The sequence below is a fragment of the Gavia stellata genome, chromosome 8 (genome assembly GCF_030936135.1).
Source record: "Gavia stellata isolate bGavSte3 chromosome 8, bGavSte3.hap2, whole genome shotgun sequence".
NCBI classification, from domain to species: domain Eukaryota; kingdom Metazoa; phylum Chordata; class Aves; order Gaviiformes; family Gaviidae; genus Gavia; species Gavia stellata.
In genome coordinates, this window is record NC_082601.1 from 26,941,119 (window position 1) to 26,958,985 (window position 17,867).

The 17,867-nt window shown below is 37.3% G+C and overlaps 1 protein-coding gene across 2 annotated transcripts in view; it reads right to left on the reverse strand.

The window, feature by feature from the left end:
• Window positions 1-17,867, reverse strand: part of CCDC141 (coiled-coil domain containing 141) — a 107,128-nt gene that overhangs the window by 88,904 nt on the left and 357 nt on the right. For both annotated transcript variants that reach the window (XM_059820175.1, XM_059820176.1), the window contains exons 3-4: window positions 11,798-12,030; window positions 10,086-10,208 (exon numbers count right to left, since the gene is read on the reverse strand). In XM_059820175.1, the coding sequence (XP_059676158.1) occupies window positions 10,086-10,208; window positions 11,798-11,899 (225 nt within the window). In that variant the 5' untranslated portion in view covers window positions 11,900-12,030. The remainder of the gene's footprint in view (window positions 1-10,085; window positions 10,209-11,797; window positions 12,031-17,867) is intronic.

The window sequence follows — 17,867 nt, forward strand, 5'->3', positions numbered from 1 at the left end:
ATCATGTCAGAACAGCATTCTTTTAAAAACTACAGGCCAATTTCAATTTCTATGTGAGATGCTATTTTTTCTTTCCACTTCCACACCACTGTATTCACTACACCAAAAAAGAACACTGGTAGCTTAAAGAGAACAACGGTCTGGTTAAGATCTACTGAGAGGAAACTAACAGGGGTACAATCCCAGGCCTGTGGCATGCATGCTCACTGTCTGGTAATGCAGCAGTTGTGCAGCCACACAACTCTCCCCCCACTCATTTTCAGGGCACATTTGGGTCTGCTATTGTAGCAAAGACAGAATGTGAATAGCTGAAGGTCTAGAAACATCTTTTTATGTAAGCTGTGATGGATAGTATAGCTTTCATATTCATTTGTTCACAGCCCATTATTTGGGTACTTCATGTTCTGTTAAAAGAGCGTGGAAAGAGAGGAGAAGACTGTCTTTTGCCTTTCCTGATTGTTGTACACTAAGCAACCCCTTCTCTCTGGAGGGAAACAAAATTTGGCCTTCTAGAGTACACATTTAAGTACATTCTTACCGTGTATTCAGAAAGCTTCTGGAATGCAAAGCAAAGCAGACAGAGGAAAATACCTAGCAATCAGGGAGCTTGAAGCGCTGTCAGAGACTGGCAAACTCCTGAGGAAAGTAAGGACTAGATACAAATAGGACTTAAGCTTCCTAGAGGCCTAGAAGAGATAGCATACAGTATGTTGCAACCCAAAAAGCCACATGGAGCTGCTAACATCAGGACAAAACTAAAGGAAAAGACAAGATTTATGAAGACACCGTTTAGAGAAAGGTTGACTTACAAGTGCTATAAGGTTACAATAAAACACAGCTCTATAGAACCCTCCTGGTGGTGTTGGCATGTTTGCTTGAAGGAAAAATTCAAAGTCATGATATTTCAGCATTAGTTCATAGAATCCTAATGCAGATTGCAAGGCCTAAAATTATGGTTCTCTTTCATTATAAGACTCTGTTGCTTGTGAATTTGCCAAAGCAGAATGAAACTTTATGTAACAGGATCTGTGCGATACTGGATTTCTCTGGAAAGTTTCAACTAAAACATAAAAACTTATCATTTCTAAAAATAAGAGGAAGGAAGAATACGTCATTACAAGGTATAAGTTTTGATGAGGCGCTCTAGCACACACAATCTGCAGCAAGGGGCTTCAGAGGCTGGAAGACCCTGTGGACTGAGGGAGCACAGAATTAAAATTGTCACTTTTTCGGTTCTGAGTGCTTGTGTTTGTAGTCTTGGTATAGTTTTTACTGCAGTAAAAAAATGTAGCCATAATTGAGAATATATTTAATTCAGTATATTGTTTACGTCTTTGTTTAGTTACTGCAGTGCTAAGGAACACTGGAGCCACTGTATTTTGGTAAAAAATTACTATACTTTTATACTCTACGCCTAGACAAAATGAGGAACACAAATATAGCATACCACAGAATTATAATTAGCATATCACAGAACTGAAACAAAGAGTATAAGAAGAAAATATATAAATTAAAAATAGGTGAAATTCTGCACTTTGACTCTAAATTTTCATGAGTGGCAGACATCTGCAAAACTTAATTCTACCAGTCTCATTACAAAAAGAATGTATCCCTGTTCACATTAAAAAATTCTCAAATTATTTTGAAAATGAAAAATGCAAATATTTTAGGTACAGTCATAATTTTGTAGGTAGAATTGATTTCAGTCTTCCTGAACTTCTTTACTGATTTGCCTCTCAAAAAAACAAAAATTGCATATCAGTAAAGTTTTTACCTTTTGCTTCCTGAATCCAGCCATCATAAAATATGCTTTTCCCTCTGAAATACTATCTAATATTTCTTCTTAAACAGGCAGCAGCTCCTGAATCAATCTAATTTGTAACTAAAATTCACAATCTTCAGTAGTTTATGCCAACTCGAAAAACATACTTAAATTATTAGCTATAGTAAAATCAAGATCTCAGAAGTTAACAACTTCAATAAAACAAAGATCCATGAATTTTCATCCTCTGTTAAGATTACACAACACCTGGGTCATCAAGTTCAGGTCCCTGGGTCTTAGAAACAATAATTTCAGATAGTCTTTTTCACAAATATTTCTTATTGCCAGTCAGAATTACCTAGGATTTTTGCCCCTTTTATTCCCATTGGAAAAAAAATAGATTTTGAGACGTTGCTCTGACAGTTAGAAACCTTTTCGAGCCTATCTCTGTTAATGATCTCCATGTGCTATATATATTCCTATGCCAGCAATGGCCTTCAACTTAAGCAGTTGCTGTCCTGTGGTGTTCACCCATGCAATATATTTATGAGAATCTCAGTCTTCCTGCTAATCCAAACAAAACATTTTCTTAGTCCAGTCTAAGAAATCACAGAATCACTAAGGTTGGAAAAGACCTGAAAGATCATCAAGTCCAACCATCAACTAACACCACCATGCACACTAAACCATGTCCCACAATGTCTCGCCCACACGTTCCTTGAACACCTCCAGCGATGGTGACTCCACCACCTCCCTGGGCAGCTTATTCCAGTGTCTCACCACTCCCTCAGTAAAGAAATTATTCCTAATATCCACCCTGAACCTCCCCTGGCACAACTTGAGGCCATTTCCTCTTGTCCTGTCGCCAGTCACTTGGGAGAAGAGACCAACACCCACCTCCCTGCAACCCCCTTTCAGGTAATTGTAGAGAGCGATAAGGTCTCCCCTCAGCCTCCTCTTCTGCAGACTAAACAACCCCAGTTCCCTCAGCCACTCCTCATAAGACTTGTGCTCCAGACACCTCACCAGCTTTTTCGCCCTTCTCTGGACACGCTCCAGCACCTCAATGTCCTTCTTGTAGTGAGGGGCAAATAAGATGATACTCTTCCCTTTGAAATCCCTGCTAGGCACCTACCTTCAGTTTGAGTCCGCTTTTCTTAGTATAGATGACCAGAATCCTAAATTTCCACTCATACTTCCAAATTCTCTTCAGAATAGTTGCAAGTATCGGATCCTATACTGTTTCCACAGCCATAGTGGTTAATAGCTGTTCCACAATCAAGTAGTAAACTTAAGGCCGCAACAAAAACTCTTGCTATTCACTTTAACTGTACAACCTGGGTTGTTGGTTTTTTGGATTGTTGAACTTTATAATATTTCTGTTATTATACTACTGAAGTTCATCTGCTTCCTCCTGAACCTTTTCCTTTCATGATCAGCTTCATTTCAGGTTCACCATTTCACGATGAGTTTCATGATCAGATTGCTCCCAATGAGCAGTATTCTCATCAGAACTAGATATGGGATTGCTCTGGAAGGAGACAACTTTGGAAAACTGTCTGCCTTTTATTCCTTTTTCCATCTGTTTCTGTCTGTTATTGTTATTTCCTGAAAAACAGGTAGGGCTTGTCAAACTGTTTGAGCAGACTCACATGTGCAGCCGACTGGATCACGCATTTCTCTCATAATTATGGAATTATACCTAGTTTATTTTTAAACCTGATCCTGCTCAGTGGTTTCTTTCTTTCTTCCTTCCCTGTATTTCTTTTCATTATTATTTTGGGCCAGATTTAACACTTCAGCTCATATTTTACATAGTATAAAGGTCCATTTTCAGATTCTTACCAGGAATATTATCACTTGGAATTTTCGGAGTTGTAAACTGTCCTCCTCACTGAGATGCTGCCAAAATTGATCTTTATTTATAGGTAGTGCTGAAATTATACCACACAAATAGTTATTAACTTGAAGCTCATAAAACTATTTTGAGACAAATATTATTTCAGTGGCAATTTTGTTTATGCAAATATTGAAACTGGTGAGTGAGCTGAACTAACATTAAAAAAATATATATTAAATCTTACTTTTCCCCTTCTTTTTTTCCAAATCACTTGCAAAAATCAGCTCTGCTTTATGATGAAAATGCAGCTGAACTTTGCTGCTAATTGTACTGGTGGGTACCTTAATAATTAATTGTAAATAATTCAGGAAATATCAACAAATAATTTGTTCCACAACAAATTTACTGAAAAATAAGCATTATGAACATATTTTTACTTGAAATAACTGAAAGACTTATTTAAAAGATATCAAATACAAAAAATGAGCATATTGTGTTATTGCTTTTTGAAGAATGCAATTTTCTAATTTGTTTCTCTTTGATATTAGCATGTAAATTACTATTTTGCAATTTATGCTCTGTGAATTGAAGTAAATAAAATAATTAGGAGCAATCTTCAGGTTCATGAGCCAAATTAATAACAGTGTTGGTTTTAAACTTAAGTTTATAGGCTAGATTTATTTGTTTTGTAGCAGTTCTGCCACAGTCTCTTTCATGATAAAAAACAGAACTTCGGAAGCAAACCAAGAATGCCGCTGTTTGTCTTAGTGGGGTTTTTAACATTGTCATAGCCAAAAGCATGGCAATACATGCACACACGGAGTCTTTTTTTTTTTTTTTTTTTTTTTAAATGATCCAGAAAGCATTAATATTGGGAGATTCAAACACTAAGACAGCATGTTTTCTCCAGATAGGGCTTCTGTTGGAAACAACTTAATTACAGAGAGCAGAAGAAAGGCAGAGAAATGTGTGTGCACATTGCAATCAATATCATTTTACCTGCTGGAAGCTTTGTATCTGAAGTTTTTCTGGTTTTGATTCTTCTCACATTTTATTGAAAGTGTAAAGAATGAGATCTCAAAACATATATATGCACATATATTTACATTTCCAGAACATATAAACCTGCTGAAAGTCATCTAAACAATGATGAGGCAAATGGAAGGAGATCTGCATGAAATAACAGAAGTTGATGTTTTCAACAAAACTGTTACTGCTGATATGGTCTAATTTAACAAAACAGAAACAGAATATATTGGTTTAGAATCAGAACATATTAGTTGAGACTACTGAAGGGTCAAATCACAAAGAGAAAGGCCTATGATTCCAAACCTGAAAACATTTACGTTTAATTCTTAACCATGTTCAAAAGAAACATTTTATTTCAATTCATGGAACCTGCAACAATGAATACATATAAGTGTTGGCAGCATCGAGACCTGTCAAACAAATTCATCAATTACAAAAGAATATGTAATTCTTTAACACTTACAAACACCAAATTTATGTCCAAAGGAAAACAAATCTATAATGCCTGGAACAAGTGACAAGCATATACAAATTTTCCTGATTAATTAGGCATCATTGAACAAAATTAAGAAATTGAACTATAGTTTACCTCTTAAATCACTGTTGCTAAACAAGTTTCATTAATCTTCTAGGCTACTAGTAGTCAGTATGACAATCCAACAAAAACAAATACAATAATTTCTGCTATAAAGACCTGAATATTAAACATACGAATGAAATTTCAAGAGCACTGAAGGGAATTTTAACTAGATGTTGTAGACATCATGTACATGTTTTTTGTTTAGTCTCAGTTTTACGATTTCCTGTTCAGCATTTATTCTTTCAATTCTATTAACAATAACATGTCTGTTTCCTAATTCATAAACATTTGAAATAGGGACCTTTTCAAAAGTTGTATTCTGTTTTTTATTGAAATAGTAGGGTGTTCCCAATTCCAAATTCAATGGAACAAATATAAATGAGTAATGAGTATGATAGAGTACATTCTATCAAAGGAAACTATTCTGGATGTTTTTTTCCTAATGCCCTAAAGTACACCAGTTTTTGTCACACTAATTCTGAACATTAAAAGCAGTAAAGAACTGTTCTAAAAATTACTGCTTTCTCATTCAACAAGTCTGTTACTATTACCCTTTAAAGTACCATCCACCTTATTGAGTGTCAAACTGTTTTTTTAGGTTTTTTTAACTCCTGTTAACATTGCTAAGTCAAAAACAATTCCCTGGAATAGTGAGCTGGATTACATTCCTTTTCGTCTAGCATCAGAAGTACTATAAACTGATCACTGGTCACTGTGCCAAATTTTGTCCTTACTTACACCTATGAATCCTCAATGTATGAAGTCGATGAAAGAACTCGGCCTGAATATTTTGATTACTGATTGAACTAATCACAAAGTTAAGCATATATGTATCCAGTATTGGTATCTGTCAGGAAACATTATTTATTTTGCATTTATTTTATACAACAATAAAAGAGAAATAGAAAAACAATTCAAAGGTGCCTCACTGTTGTACTTCAAATTCAGGTGACTGAAAAATTCCACAATATGAAAAATTCCACAATATAAAAATATTGTATCCACTTGATTGCCCAGGAAATGGATAAATGCTTAATTACACTATCTTCTACCTGTAAACCACTTCTAGCTCTAAAATTAAAAACCATAAGGATTCCATCCTCCTTTCTTTTTAATGAAGCACAGTAGGAAAAAAAACCACAAACTTTTTTCCTCTTGCTGTAATGTAACTTTCTAATCTTCTTACTTTGAAAAGTTACAGACTGATAAAAACAAATGAAGCTAATATGGCATTTAGCAACTTCTCAAATTCATACAAGTTTAATCATTGAAGCAATTCAGATTACTAAATGTAATAAATATTTTGAATTAAAATATCTTTTTTATGGATATTCATAACTTATTTTAGAGAAGCCTTCATTTTCATAAATGTGCTGTTCTAACAAGATTTCTGATTTTCTATATGCCGTATTAGCATTACTACAGTTGCATATAAGTGTTTTAAAAAGATATGTATACCTGAGATAAAATACCACAATGTTGCCACATAACTGGAACAAGTTTTACTTGAGCACAAGATCTTCATCTTTACCTTTTTTTAGACTATTTATAATGCATTCTAAGTGACAAGATCTAATTAAGAGCAAAAATAAATATGTTATAAGCTGCCATAGACTGTCATTAATAGAGTCAGTTGGAACAAGATAGTCAAAAATAGTAACTTGCAGCCAATATGGAAGAATTAAAAACTGTACCGGATAAGACTGCAGCTGGGAAAATTTTCATGTGTTTGTAAAATTAGTTATTGTTAAAATTTACAAAATTATGTTGCTCACTAAGGGTAAAAAAAGGGTAATAGAATTGCGTATACTGGACACCATCAAAACAAGGACCATCTAACAACTGCAATTTTGTGTCATCCTTTCAATCCCTCTCCTGCCCACATTTCTAAGTTCTTTTTTATCCTCTCATAAGTAAAAAAATCTTTATGTCCATAAGTGTTGAAGACTGAAACATTACTACTTCTTTATCCATCTTCACATAACTAATGCATAATTCATGAACAAATGCTAAGTGGAAAAGATTACTATAATCAATACTTCAAAGACTGAGAATCATTCTTGTAAAAACTTTCGATGAGTGGAGTTAGTAACTTAAGACTGAATAATTACTGAGAAGTGTTAACAGCTTACTATAAGATGGAAAGAGTCATGTTTGAAAAATGCACAGTCAGTATAAATTATAATGACATTGTAGTCCTATATTATTGCAGCTCTTAAATTATTGAGAAAAAAGATAGTAATTTTGAACTTAATCCTTTTATAGAATGTTCATTAATCAATGTTGAATTTTGTAAGGACGGCAGGTATAAAACATGAAATAATCACAGAATCACTAAGGTTGGAAAAGACCTGAAAGATCATCAAGTCCAACCATCAACTAACACCACCATGCCTATTAAACCACGTCCCACAATGCCACGTCCACACGTTCCTTGAACACCTCCAGTGATGGTGACTCCACCACCTCCCTGGGCAGCCTGTTCCAGTGTTTCACCACTCTCTCAGTAAAGAAATTTTTCCTAAATATCCAGCCTGAACCTCCCCTGGCACAACTTGAGGCCATTTCCTCTTGTCCTGTCACCAGTCACTTGGGAGAAGAGACCAACACCCACCTCTCTGCAACCCCCTTACAGGTAATTGTAGAGAGCGATAAGGTCTCCCCTCAGCCTCCTCTTCTGCAGACTGAACAACCCCAGTTCCCTCAGCCACTCCTCATAAGACTTGTCCTCCAGACCCCTCACCAGCTTTTTCGCCCTTCTCTGGACACGCTCCAGCACCTCAATGTCCTTCTTGGAGTGAGGGGCCCAAAACTGAACACAGTATTCGAGGTGCGGCCTCACCAGAGCCAAGTACAGGGGCAATGAGTATTTGTTCCTGTTATATTTGGATGACAAGCATTCTTTAACAGTTTATGCATAATAAATTTTCTGATCTAGTATAATCTATTAAGCTTTGGGGATCCAAATAAGGATCAGTCATCTGGGTTCAAGCAATCAGTCACAAGACTTCACAAATAGGAATGAAAAATTTTAGCATTTTCATCAATACTGAATAAAATACTTGTGATTATTTTACTATTTATTGTGAGCAGAAAACAAGGTAAACACTGCTAAATGAAAAATGAACTTCGGGTTCCATGCATCTAGATTAATAGGAATAGAAAGTCAAACATATGAATGAACATCAGAGAGCATGAAATGCTTTTGGATTATTTAATTTTTTTCACTATTTAAGTAATTTTTTAATGAAGAGAAACATAACCAAAACTTAATTTTAGTTTAAAGGATTTAAAACAAAAATGGAATAGCAACTTGCGGATGCATCTAGAGATTTCATCGATCACGGGCGGGGGGTGGGGGTTGGGGTTTGTTTTTTTTTTTCCTTTCTGTTTTCTTTAATACAGTGATTTCAAGTTGGAGTCTATGGAGAGAACCTTATTGTTTTACTGTCTTTATTCATGTCCTTACAAGTTTTCAGTAACACCTACAAGCTTTCTCTTAGAACAATATTTATTTTATTTTCTTCCCCTTAGCACACAACATTTAATATAAATATATAACAATTCAAGGTTTGATTTGATGGTAAAATGTTATTTGACCCTTTGTTTTTCTTTTAAAGTTTGGAATTACTATATTTTCTTTTTCCACTTTAAAATTTGTTTGTGACAATTAGGAACAAAACTCAGATTCTTCCTGTTGTCAGTCTGTAAGAACTCAGCTAATTCTGAATTGTTCAAACAGGATACAGCAGCTTGTTACAAGAATGCCTGAGCGTAGCACTGATGGCAATAAAGATGAGGCACTTGCATAAGCAAAGATAACAGTACCACCCTCTTGGGGTTTTGGGTGTTTTTTTGTTTTAGTGTTGTTTTGTGTTTTATTTTTTGTAATGCTATTCTTCATACTATTCAAAATCCACACTTTGCACCATATTAGTTTACCGTCTCTATATACTGTATTAAATTAACTCACATACATTTGAGATTTATGACTGGGAAAGCACGTAGTCACTAGTATTAAATCAAGTGCACTTGATCCTACCCTGATCATGTTTGCTCTTTCAGATCTGAATTTTATGTAATCTCAAAAAAATAAAATAGATGGAATGTATTAAGATAAGTTGCTGTGCACAGCTCCATGATTTTAGAGGAATTTATTTGTCTGCAGGTATAAAGTCAATCTGCCCTATCAAAACATAAAAATAAACTTTCTTCTTAGGTGCCTTTAGCCTCTTCTCAGTGTCAAACATCCACTTTTAAAATAATTCAGCTTTTTCAAGTGAACATGTCACTCTGTGTCCAAATATCACTGTTGTTATAATCTGTTCTCAAGAATGCTAAAATCTGATTTTAGGTCTGTTACTTAGCTAAAATCTTCCTAACTGAAGTCAAGTAATATTTAATGTTATGATATAATTATTACCATAACTTACATCAATTAATATTCAATAAATATGTGCCTGAAATATCTACTTCACACTTACAAAGAACTTGCTTGTGTTTACAGCTGTTATACTCTAATCAAACTTTTCATAACATTGGAGAATATAAAAAAAATTTGACATTCCATTATATTTAACAGTTACTAAGGGCTATAGGAATTTTTCACTTGACTTGACAGTAAAGTATAAAGTGGAAAAAACAGTGCATCTTTACTGCTGTTGTCAGAAAACAGTAGTTAACATTAAGCATATTTTTCCAGTGCAGAGGCCTAACTTTGATCTGCTACACTGACAAAGGCTGAACATATTTTTTTCTACGTGGAGTTTAACCTAACCACCACATTGCAACAGGAGGCTCAGGCAGCTGTGTTAACAGTTGTACCTGAACTATAATGACTAGATGTATTTCTGCGTGATCTCATCACATCTTACCTTAAGTTTAGCTAGGAGGGATTCATGATCTTGCAGTAGTTTTTTAGTCTCATCTTGATTGCTGCCAATTTCTAATAAATTTGGTGTTGATTCAGCCAGCTGAAGCTTCACCCATTTTCCACACTGTAATGAGTAAACAATTACAGCCTTCAGAAAACACAAGCTTTCCTTCATTTGTTTACTCACACAGACTCTCAGATCACACATACTTTCCATGGTCATAGGAGCGCGGAGACCCATAAAAATGTATTCAGTTGCAGAACGAAGACACAGAGGATACAATATAAACTTCACTTCATTTGAAACAGGTATCAAAACCCCAGATGCTAGCCTTATCCAATAGCTACTGCGATTTTGGTTTTGCCTGTGAAGAGTAAGATCATCACAATGAGCCAAAAAGGTTTCTCCAACTCATCTCCCCTTTCAGCTGAAGATTGCACAGTTAAGGAAACTTGGGGGGGGGGGGGGGGTGTACAATTATATTACAGTAGATACAAAAACCATAACCCCAAATCTTATTTATGCCACTCAGATCCAACATACCTGTATACTGAATATAGAGAGAGAGAGATTGCACAGCTAGCAGCAGGGACACTTAATAGCCTTTGGAATAGGAACCCAAACAGCAATCTCCCATTGTGTCCTGGAGGATACACAAAGAAAGGAAGCTTTGACAGCTAATTCTTTCCTACTACAGTCTGAGAAGTATAACCCGGAGAGGATGGTGATAAGGAATGTGATGTCACTGGAGGCTAGCATGGTTCCCACAGCACACAGGGGAAAAAGAAATGTCTTCGCCCTAAACTTAAGCCTCCTTGCAACAAAATTGCTCCCCCGCGGCAGCAGCCTGTCTCCTAGGAAGGGTGAGAGCTGATAGGAGAGAACCTTCCCACTGGCACAACTGAGGTAACCCCATCCTGAATAATCACCCTAGATCAGTGACAGCCCAAAGCATTATCACTTCACTCTGCATTACAGGCAAACTCTAGTGGCTGAGGCTAGCATGTTTTCCAAGCTGCTTGGAGAATGAAGAATCAAACTGCCAATAAATTCCAACTGGGATTCAGTACCTAGGCATCCAGCTTTGCCAAATTTTGTGCAAGCTGAAAGTGCAGATTCCAGCTCACAGAACAGGCCTTTAGGTGCTTATAAGCACAACTATATACATACAAGGGCTTCTACTAAAACACATGGGAATATGAATTCAAAGCTTTCAAAAATAACCACTCTTTATCAGACTTAGGCTTTTTTTTTCCCCCAGCAAACACTTCAAAAAAAAGACACACTATCTGCATTTATGGAGTTGGTAGACTACTAATTTATGTAGAACTATTGCTGAGCATAGTTTAAAAATAACTCTTGAGGAGTCTTAACTGCGATTAAAGGTAACATCATGCTTATTAACACATTTTCATGGCACTCTGCATTTATCTCTTACTTTTTAAAGAGAGTAAGAGGAATTCCTTGCCTCTAAGAGCCTACATATTTTGGCTAAATTGTTTATTCTATTAAAAAAAACCCCACCACAAACAGAAATTGTGAATAGAAACAAGTGTTACCTTCTAATGAAGCTCTATTAGACATTAACTGATTAAATTACCTTGCCTTATCATTTTATGCTAACTATTCATTTGCATAGAACATTCAAAAGAAGTAGTAATGACTGAGTAGCAGAAAGCCAAGAATAGACATGCTAGCAGTTGCTGCCTTACCTTAAGTACAGCTATAACAATACTGGCATCCCCAGCCTGAACAGCAACTGAACTGACTGTTGTTGTAGAAGGCTTTTGCTCCGAACTGGCTTCGTTTGACATGGTGCTTCAAAATGGGACTGCATACATTAAAGCAGACTTGAAATGCTCTTGCAAGGTCCGCTCTTCAATTCAGAAAGCAACAGATCTGCTTGGATTCATTCAGTGAAACAGCTCAGCTAACACTGATTAGTCTGCCAAAAGGAAAGAACAGGAGGTTAAAAATAGACAACTCCATTGAGTTTATCATTCTTGAGAGAGATTTGACACACCCCTAGTTTGGTAACATTAAGCTGCCTGTTCTTTTTTGTCACCATCTGAAGTGTGAAGGGCTTCTTCCATGAAGATCACCTGATGCTGGCTAACCAAAGGAAAAAAGATTCTCAAATTAAAGCAGCTAGAAAAAATTTCACTATTGAGTCTACACAGACAAACCCAGTGTTTTGAGCTTTCAAAACATGCAACTATACAATCTACATTTTCACTTTCTACAAGTAAAATATTTTCTCATTTTCTAGTTACTGAATATATTTGCTCAACATAACTCTTCCACTGTTCATCCAAACAAGATGAACATATGTATACAAGTCAGATGCTGAATCAAAACAGACAAGGGATTTTAGTCCAAAAATATTTAAAAGTATAGTGACCATAACAACCAGATAAGGAAACCAAGTACTTTGTGTGAATTCTTAAGGATTGTTTTACTCATGCCTAAAATTATCTACCTACTTTTCAATTTAATCATAAATTGTTTCTATTGTCTTCATTTTGTTCTAAATGAGCATAAGGAAGACCTCGCTAATAATTGTTTAAACTGCACTTAAGTTTTTTATTCAGTGCAGGGAAATTAATAGACACATTTAAATCACAGTATTGGTTTGGCATATTAATTCTATTACCAGAAGCCCAGAGCATGCCACAAGTAGCCTACAGTACGCAACAGCACCTGCTAAGTTTCCTTCCACAGAACAGCTGAGAAAGTGACACTGGTGTTTCAGTTTGCAGGTCACTCTGGAAACACAATTCCACCCAAGAAACTACAGGCATAACTCTCCTCTAAGCATCTATTTGCTTAGTTTAAAAATATGTAATATTTAGATACATTTTTATATAAACTAGATTTGCTAATTGCAAACTAGAACAGACACACCTGCAGTGAAATCAAGATCTGGAATCAAATGCTAAAATATTTTGGACTGGAAGAAACTTAGGATAGTTACAGGGAATTTGGATGGATGTGTCAAGGTCTGGGATTTTTTCTTTGTTAATATTCTGCACACACACCCAACTGTTGGCAGATTATAATCTTAATCTGATCACCACCTTCAAACCATGAGTTTCAAATGGGGTATCCAGAAGCACGTTAGTAGTAGTTTGTGCTGAACTAAATGGGCTTGGCAAATCAAAACAACAATTTTCCCATCCCTTGTGCCAAAACAGAACCATGAACCCTCAAGCTGCCAACAAGGGAACAAATATCACGTAGTTTTCCAAACCTCCTTGTGACACCTGTGAGAGGCCACTGAAACATTATATAGGTATTTATGAGACTCATGTGTGTATTTGTGTAATAGATATGGCAAAACAAAATGCTTGACTTTTAATGGACACACAAAAGCTGGAAGGTAGAAGTCCTGAAGAAAACCTCAAAACTGAAACAGAAGGGAGCACCCTATTTTGGTCTGAATAGAAGACAGATTCCATTTTACAAAACTTGCTAAATACTCAAGATTTCCAAAAAACATACCAGGAGGCAAGCGACTTCGGATTTTTCACCCTGCAGGCAGGACTGAGAACAAACAGGACTTGACTGCTGGAAAAACTGGTTGGAAAAAACCAGCCTGACCTCCTGTTAGTCTTAATAAAAGGAGTTACAAACCAATTTTGGTACTATGTCAAGGTGTGTTCTTGAGTCTTTGTTCTCTTAGGAACACATTTTAAGTGTATTTTTTCATAGCACAAGTTGGGCCAATCCATCATCTCACTACGGTAGCCGGACATGAGAGTGTTTTTCACTCAGGTTAAATGAGGAATCATTTTTCATAGTGCTGACAGCTGGAAATCATGGAAAAACACCACACTCAAGAAGCTGACCATAAGCAAGTTTGGCAGAGGCTGAGTCAAGTGATTCAAAATGTCTGATAACAAATGCATGGATATTGTATTTATTTGATTTATGCTGAGCATACAAGATAGAGACAGAGAAACATCAGAGCAGCAGGCAGAGAAAAGGTAGCAAAGAATCAGAAAAGATCTTTTACCACAACCCTGGGAGAAAAAGCTGAGGATTTTGGCATTGCATGATGATCTATTTCAGCTGTGTCCAGGGAAATGAAATTTAACAAGCATACCTTTCTCTGTCTTGTTTACTTACCTCTCTGTCATCTGTTTCTTGGTCTGAAACAAACAAGCAAAAATCCTGCTAGAAGCCAGAAACAGACAGGCTGTCTGTGTCAGTAGAGAGAGATATTTTCCCTTTGCTACTGCTGTATGAAAGACGAGAGTAAGAATGACAAGAGGAAAATAGCATTCACCAGCTGTCCACAAGAAACAACGAAACTGAACAAATGAACAAAGGAAACAACCTCAGGAACACAGAAAAAAAAGATCAAGCCTCTCTAGTGTAAATAATGTCAGATATTATCTGTAACAGCCATATGTAAAAAGGATTTGAGCTAAACGTGATAAAACCCGTTTCATTTTCAACATGGAGCATGTCTTATCAGCAGCTTTTTCTCACTTGTGGCAAGGGAAGTGCACTAATTACAGTTTTGACAGTTATGCATAGGAAAAGGGCCTATCTTTCTTGGACATAAGATGTTTTTTGTTCAGAGCTTTGGAACTGCCAATGCACTATGAAAATGCCTCTGGGAGAGACAAAGTTCACTCCCTACAGCCTCAAAGATGTGAGGTCCTTCACTTTGACTGGTTTGTAAAGGTAATGGGTCTCCGCTTCTTTCCTTGTCTCACGCCTGGGAGAACAGGGAGGGAAGGAGAACAAGGGAAGGAAGCATCCTTCAAACTGATGGGTTTCGTGTGGCTTGGAAAAAGGTACATAAACACTGCTTCCCTCTGGGAACAAAGAGGGACAAAGATGTCAGACCTCTCCAAGTCTGTGGTTTCTGCTTTTTGCTGGCTCCTACCATCTTACCTTTTGAGTAGGCGCCATTTTCAGGTATCGTCAGTAATGACGGCATGAGGGCATGAAAGCAAGCAGAGGGTTGAGCTGGAGGAGGTAGGTGTTTCTCCTGGAAGAGGCTCCTTTTTACCTTACACCGGCTGAGTAGGTTTTTAGGATGACAAACTGGTTGAAATCCTAACCAAGTTTTTTTCATTCCTAAAAACCAAACCCAAGTATGATAAAAACCATCCCAGCAGATGTAGCAGTCAGGGGAGGAAGGCGGGAAACAGAGACGCCTCCTCCCAGAGGTCAAAAAGTATGTGAACAGCATGTGGGGAACACTAACTTGTAACACCACCTCTTTCTTAACACTTAATTAGAAAGAAGTGTTTCTTGCAGAGAACCACACTATGAAGGCTGCCAGAAAACAGAAGGAAACTGAGACACTTACAGACATTACCCTTTTACTCAGGGCCAGAGAGGCAGGATGAGTGGGGGCCAGGCACAAACTGACTTCCCAGCACCCAGAGGCAGAGCAAGGAATAGTGCAGGCTGCCCCCCTGCCTCCAGCAGGGCTATGAGATTCCGACACAGGCCACAGCTGAGGGAAGTCTGTCCTCTCACGACCCCCGGACCACCCAAGGGTGAAGGGCAGCCCGGCCCAGCCCGCCCTCACTCCCCTGACGACAGTGAGGAGTTTCTGCCGCCAAAATTACTGAGGCAGGACAGGTGCACCAAGGGGGGAGGAAACTCTCCCCGCTCCCAAGAGCAAGGTTATTATTACCTGCAAGAGGGAGGGAAAGGGCCAGCCAGGGTAAATGAGATTAACTTCCGGTAGGTAACAGCTAAAGCACAGGCAGAAGCCATTTCTCTGTCACGTTAGCGTCCATGAGCTTGAGAAAAGGCAGCCCTAAAATAGCCTGGGACCCTGGTGGCCCCAAAAAGGGTGTTGTGCCGTCCTTGTCACCATGAAAGAGAAGGCACAGAAGTCTCAGTAAAGGGCTAGGAAACAGCTGTGAAAGAGAGCCTGAGGGGTGAAAGACACCCTGCTCCACACAACCCCCCCAAAACCGCACCCACCCCCCACCCCCCCACCCCCCGAAAAAAATGGTAAGAACAAACCATGGTCTGTGTTGCCTGGATTATTGATAGTTCCCAGATTCGTTTTACTTAAGAACATACAAGTATAACTAAGCATTATAGCTTGTATCTTCCCATTCTTCCTGTGCATCACCCTAACAAAAACCCTTCTACTCTTGCTCCTTCATCACCAGTCCTGAAGACACTTTCTACCACCCCAAGAAAACAGTATGAGGAGAAAAAGCTACCCAGAAAGCATCATTGCACGAAGCAGAGAAAAGACCAAAAGCAAAGGTATCCTGGTTCATCCCTGTCACGCTGAACATGTCTCCGTGAAACACTGCTAACTATAAAACCAACAGTGTATGGGAGATCAAGAAACCAGCAAACAGTTTAACATTGCTAATTCAGTGCAATAGTAAAAGCAAAATCACTATTTGTTTGCTTCCAAGGACAACAACATTTAAAAAAACCCATACAGTAAACAGACCTGGGAAGCAATGACAGCTGATGCATTTCAGTTCACTGGTCATTAATTTTCCAAGTCCCATTCTTTCATCCCAAAGCATTCTTTTCCCTATATCCCTCTTTTTGGATCCTAGAGGATTTCCACAGAGTATACATGCTATTTGTACCTAGCACTTGTCAAAATAGTACCTAAATCCCTACTACTTATTACATGATAGAAGAAATCCACCAGATTTAACTACGGCTTACAACCACGTTATATCACTTCAGCCTCCACTCTTATTTTAAGAAAGCTCATATAGGCTTTAAATTTAGAACTCCAGCTTCTAAATGTTATATAAAAAAAGACCATTCTTTCTAGCATCTGTTATTTTAAAAACTGTCTTCCTTTTCTTTACCTGGCTTATATACAGGGTAAAGAGGAATGCTGACATATAGGGACTGCTTACATTTTTATTCACTAGGCATCATGCTACTTGAATTCCTGAAGAATGTACAATTACCCTGATTGTTTTCAAATATACAGAAATAATAAACCCAGCTTGGTGGTAACCTGCTCATCTGATCTGCTTTCTTCTTATCTTGTTATCTTAGCACATGACTCAAGATGGGCAGCATAGAAAACTGGGGTGTTGGGATCTCCACTCAAGAACCCCTGCAGCAAAACAAATTTCTTGTTCTGAGAATGCATTAAACCATTAGTGCTTTCAAAAAGAATCTCCTTTCCTTGTTAAACGTAACATCGTGCAAAAAAAAGTTATATCTTTAGGTTCTTTACTCACAGATAAGCTTGAGGAGGCTTCATACAACAATAAACTGGAGAAAGAGGACAAAAAGCATCTCAGGGAAAGGAAGAAAAAGAGAGGGAGAGAGGAACACAGTTCCCCCATGATAATTCTGAAGCCATTGGCAGCTCTGATTAACAGCTGTACTGTTAATCCAACTCATCTGAACAGATGTCTCCAAATCCGAACACATTAATTACTTGGTATCATGTTTCTTCGCAAGTTTAATTTTATTTTGTTGTCACAGCCAATAAAAAACACAAGTTGGATTTATACATTTTCTTAAAGTGACCACTACAGGAAAGACTGAAAGAAAAAAGTGACTTAAGGACTATTCAAATGTAAATATAATGACAAAATATAAACAATGAAAATTTTAACTGTTGAATGGGGTGAAAAGATTAAACAACACAGAAAACAACACATAAGCGTGAAGTGCAAAGTGATCACATCTCATTCTCTCTCGCATCTCAGGTGAAGAGACTAACATGTCCTCTCAAGTTTACTGAAGAAATGGCAGGCAGGCTACCTCCACACTTCAGTTTCCTCAGAATCAGCTGGAGAGTGGACTTAC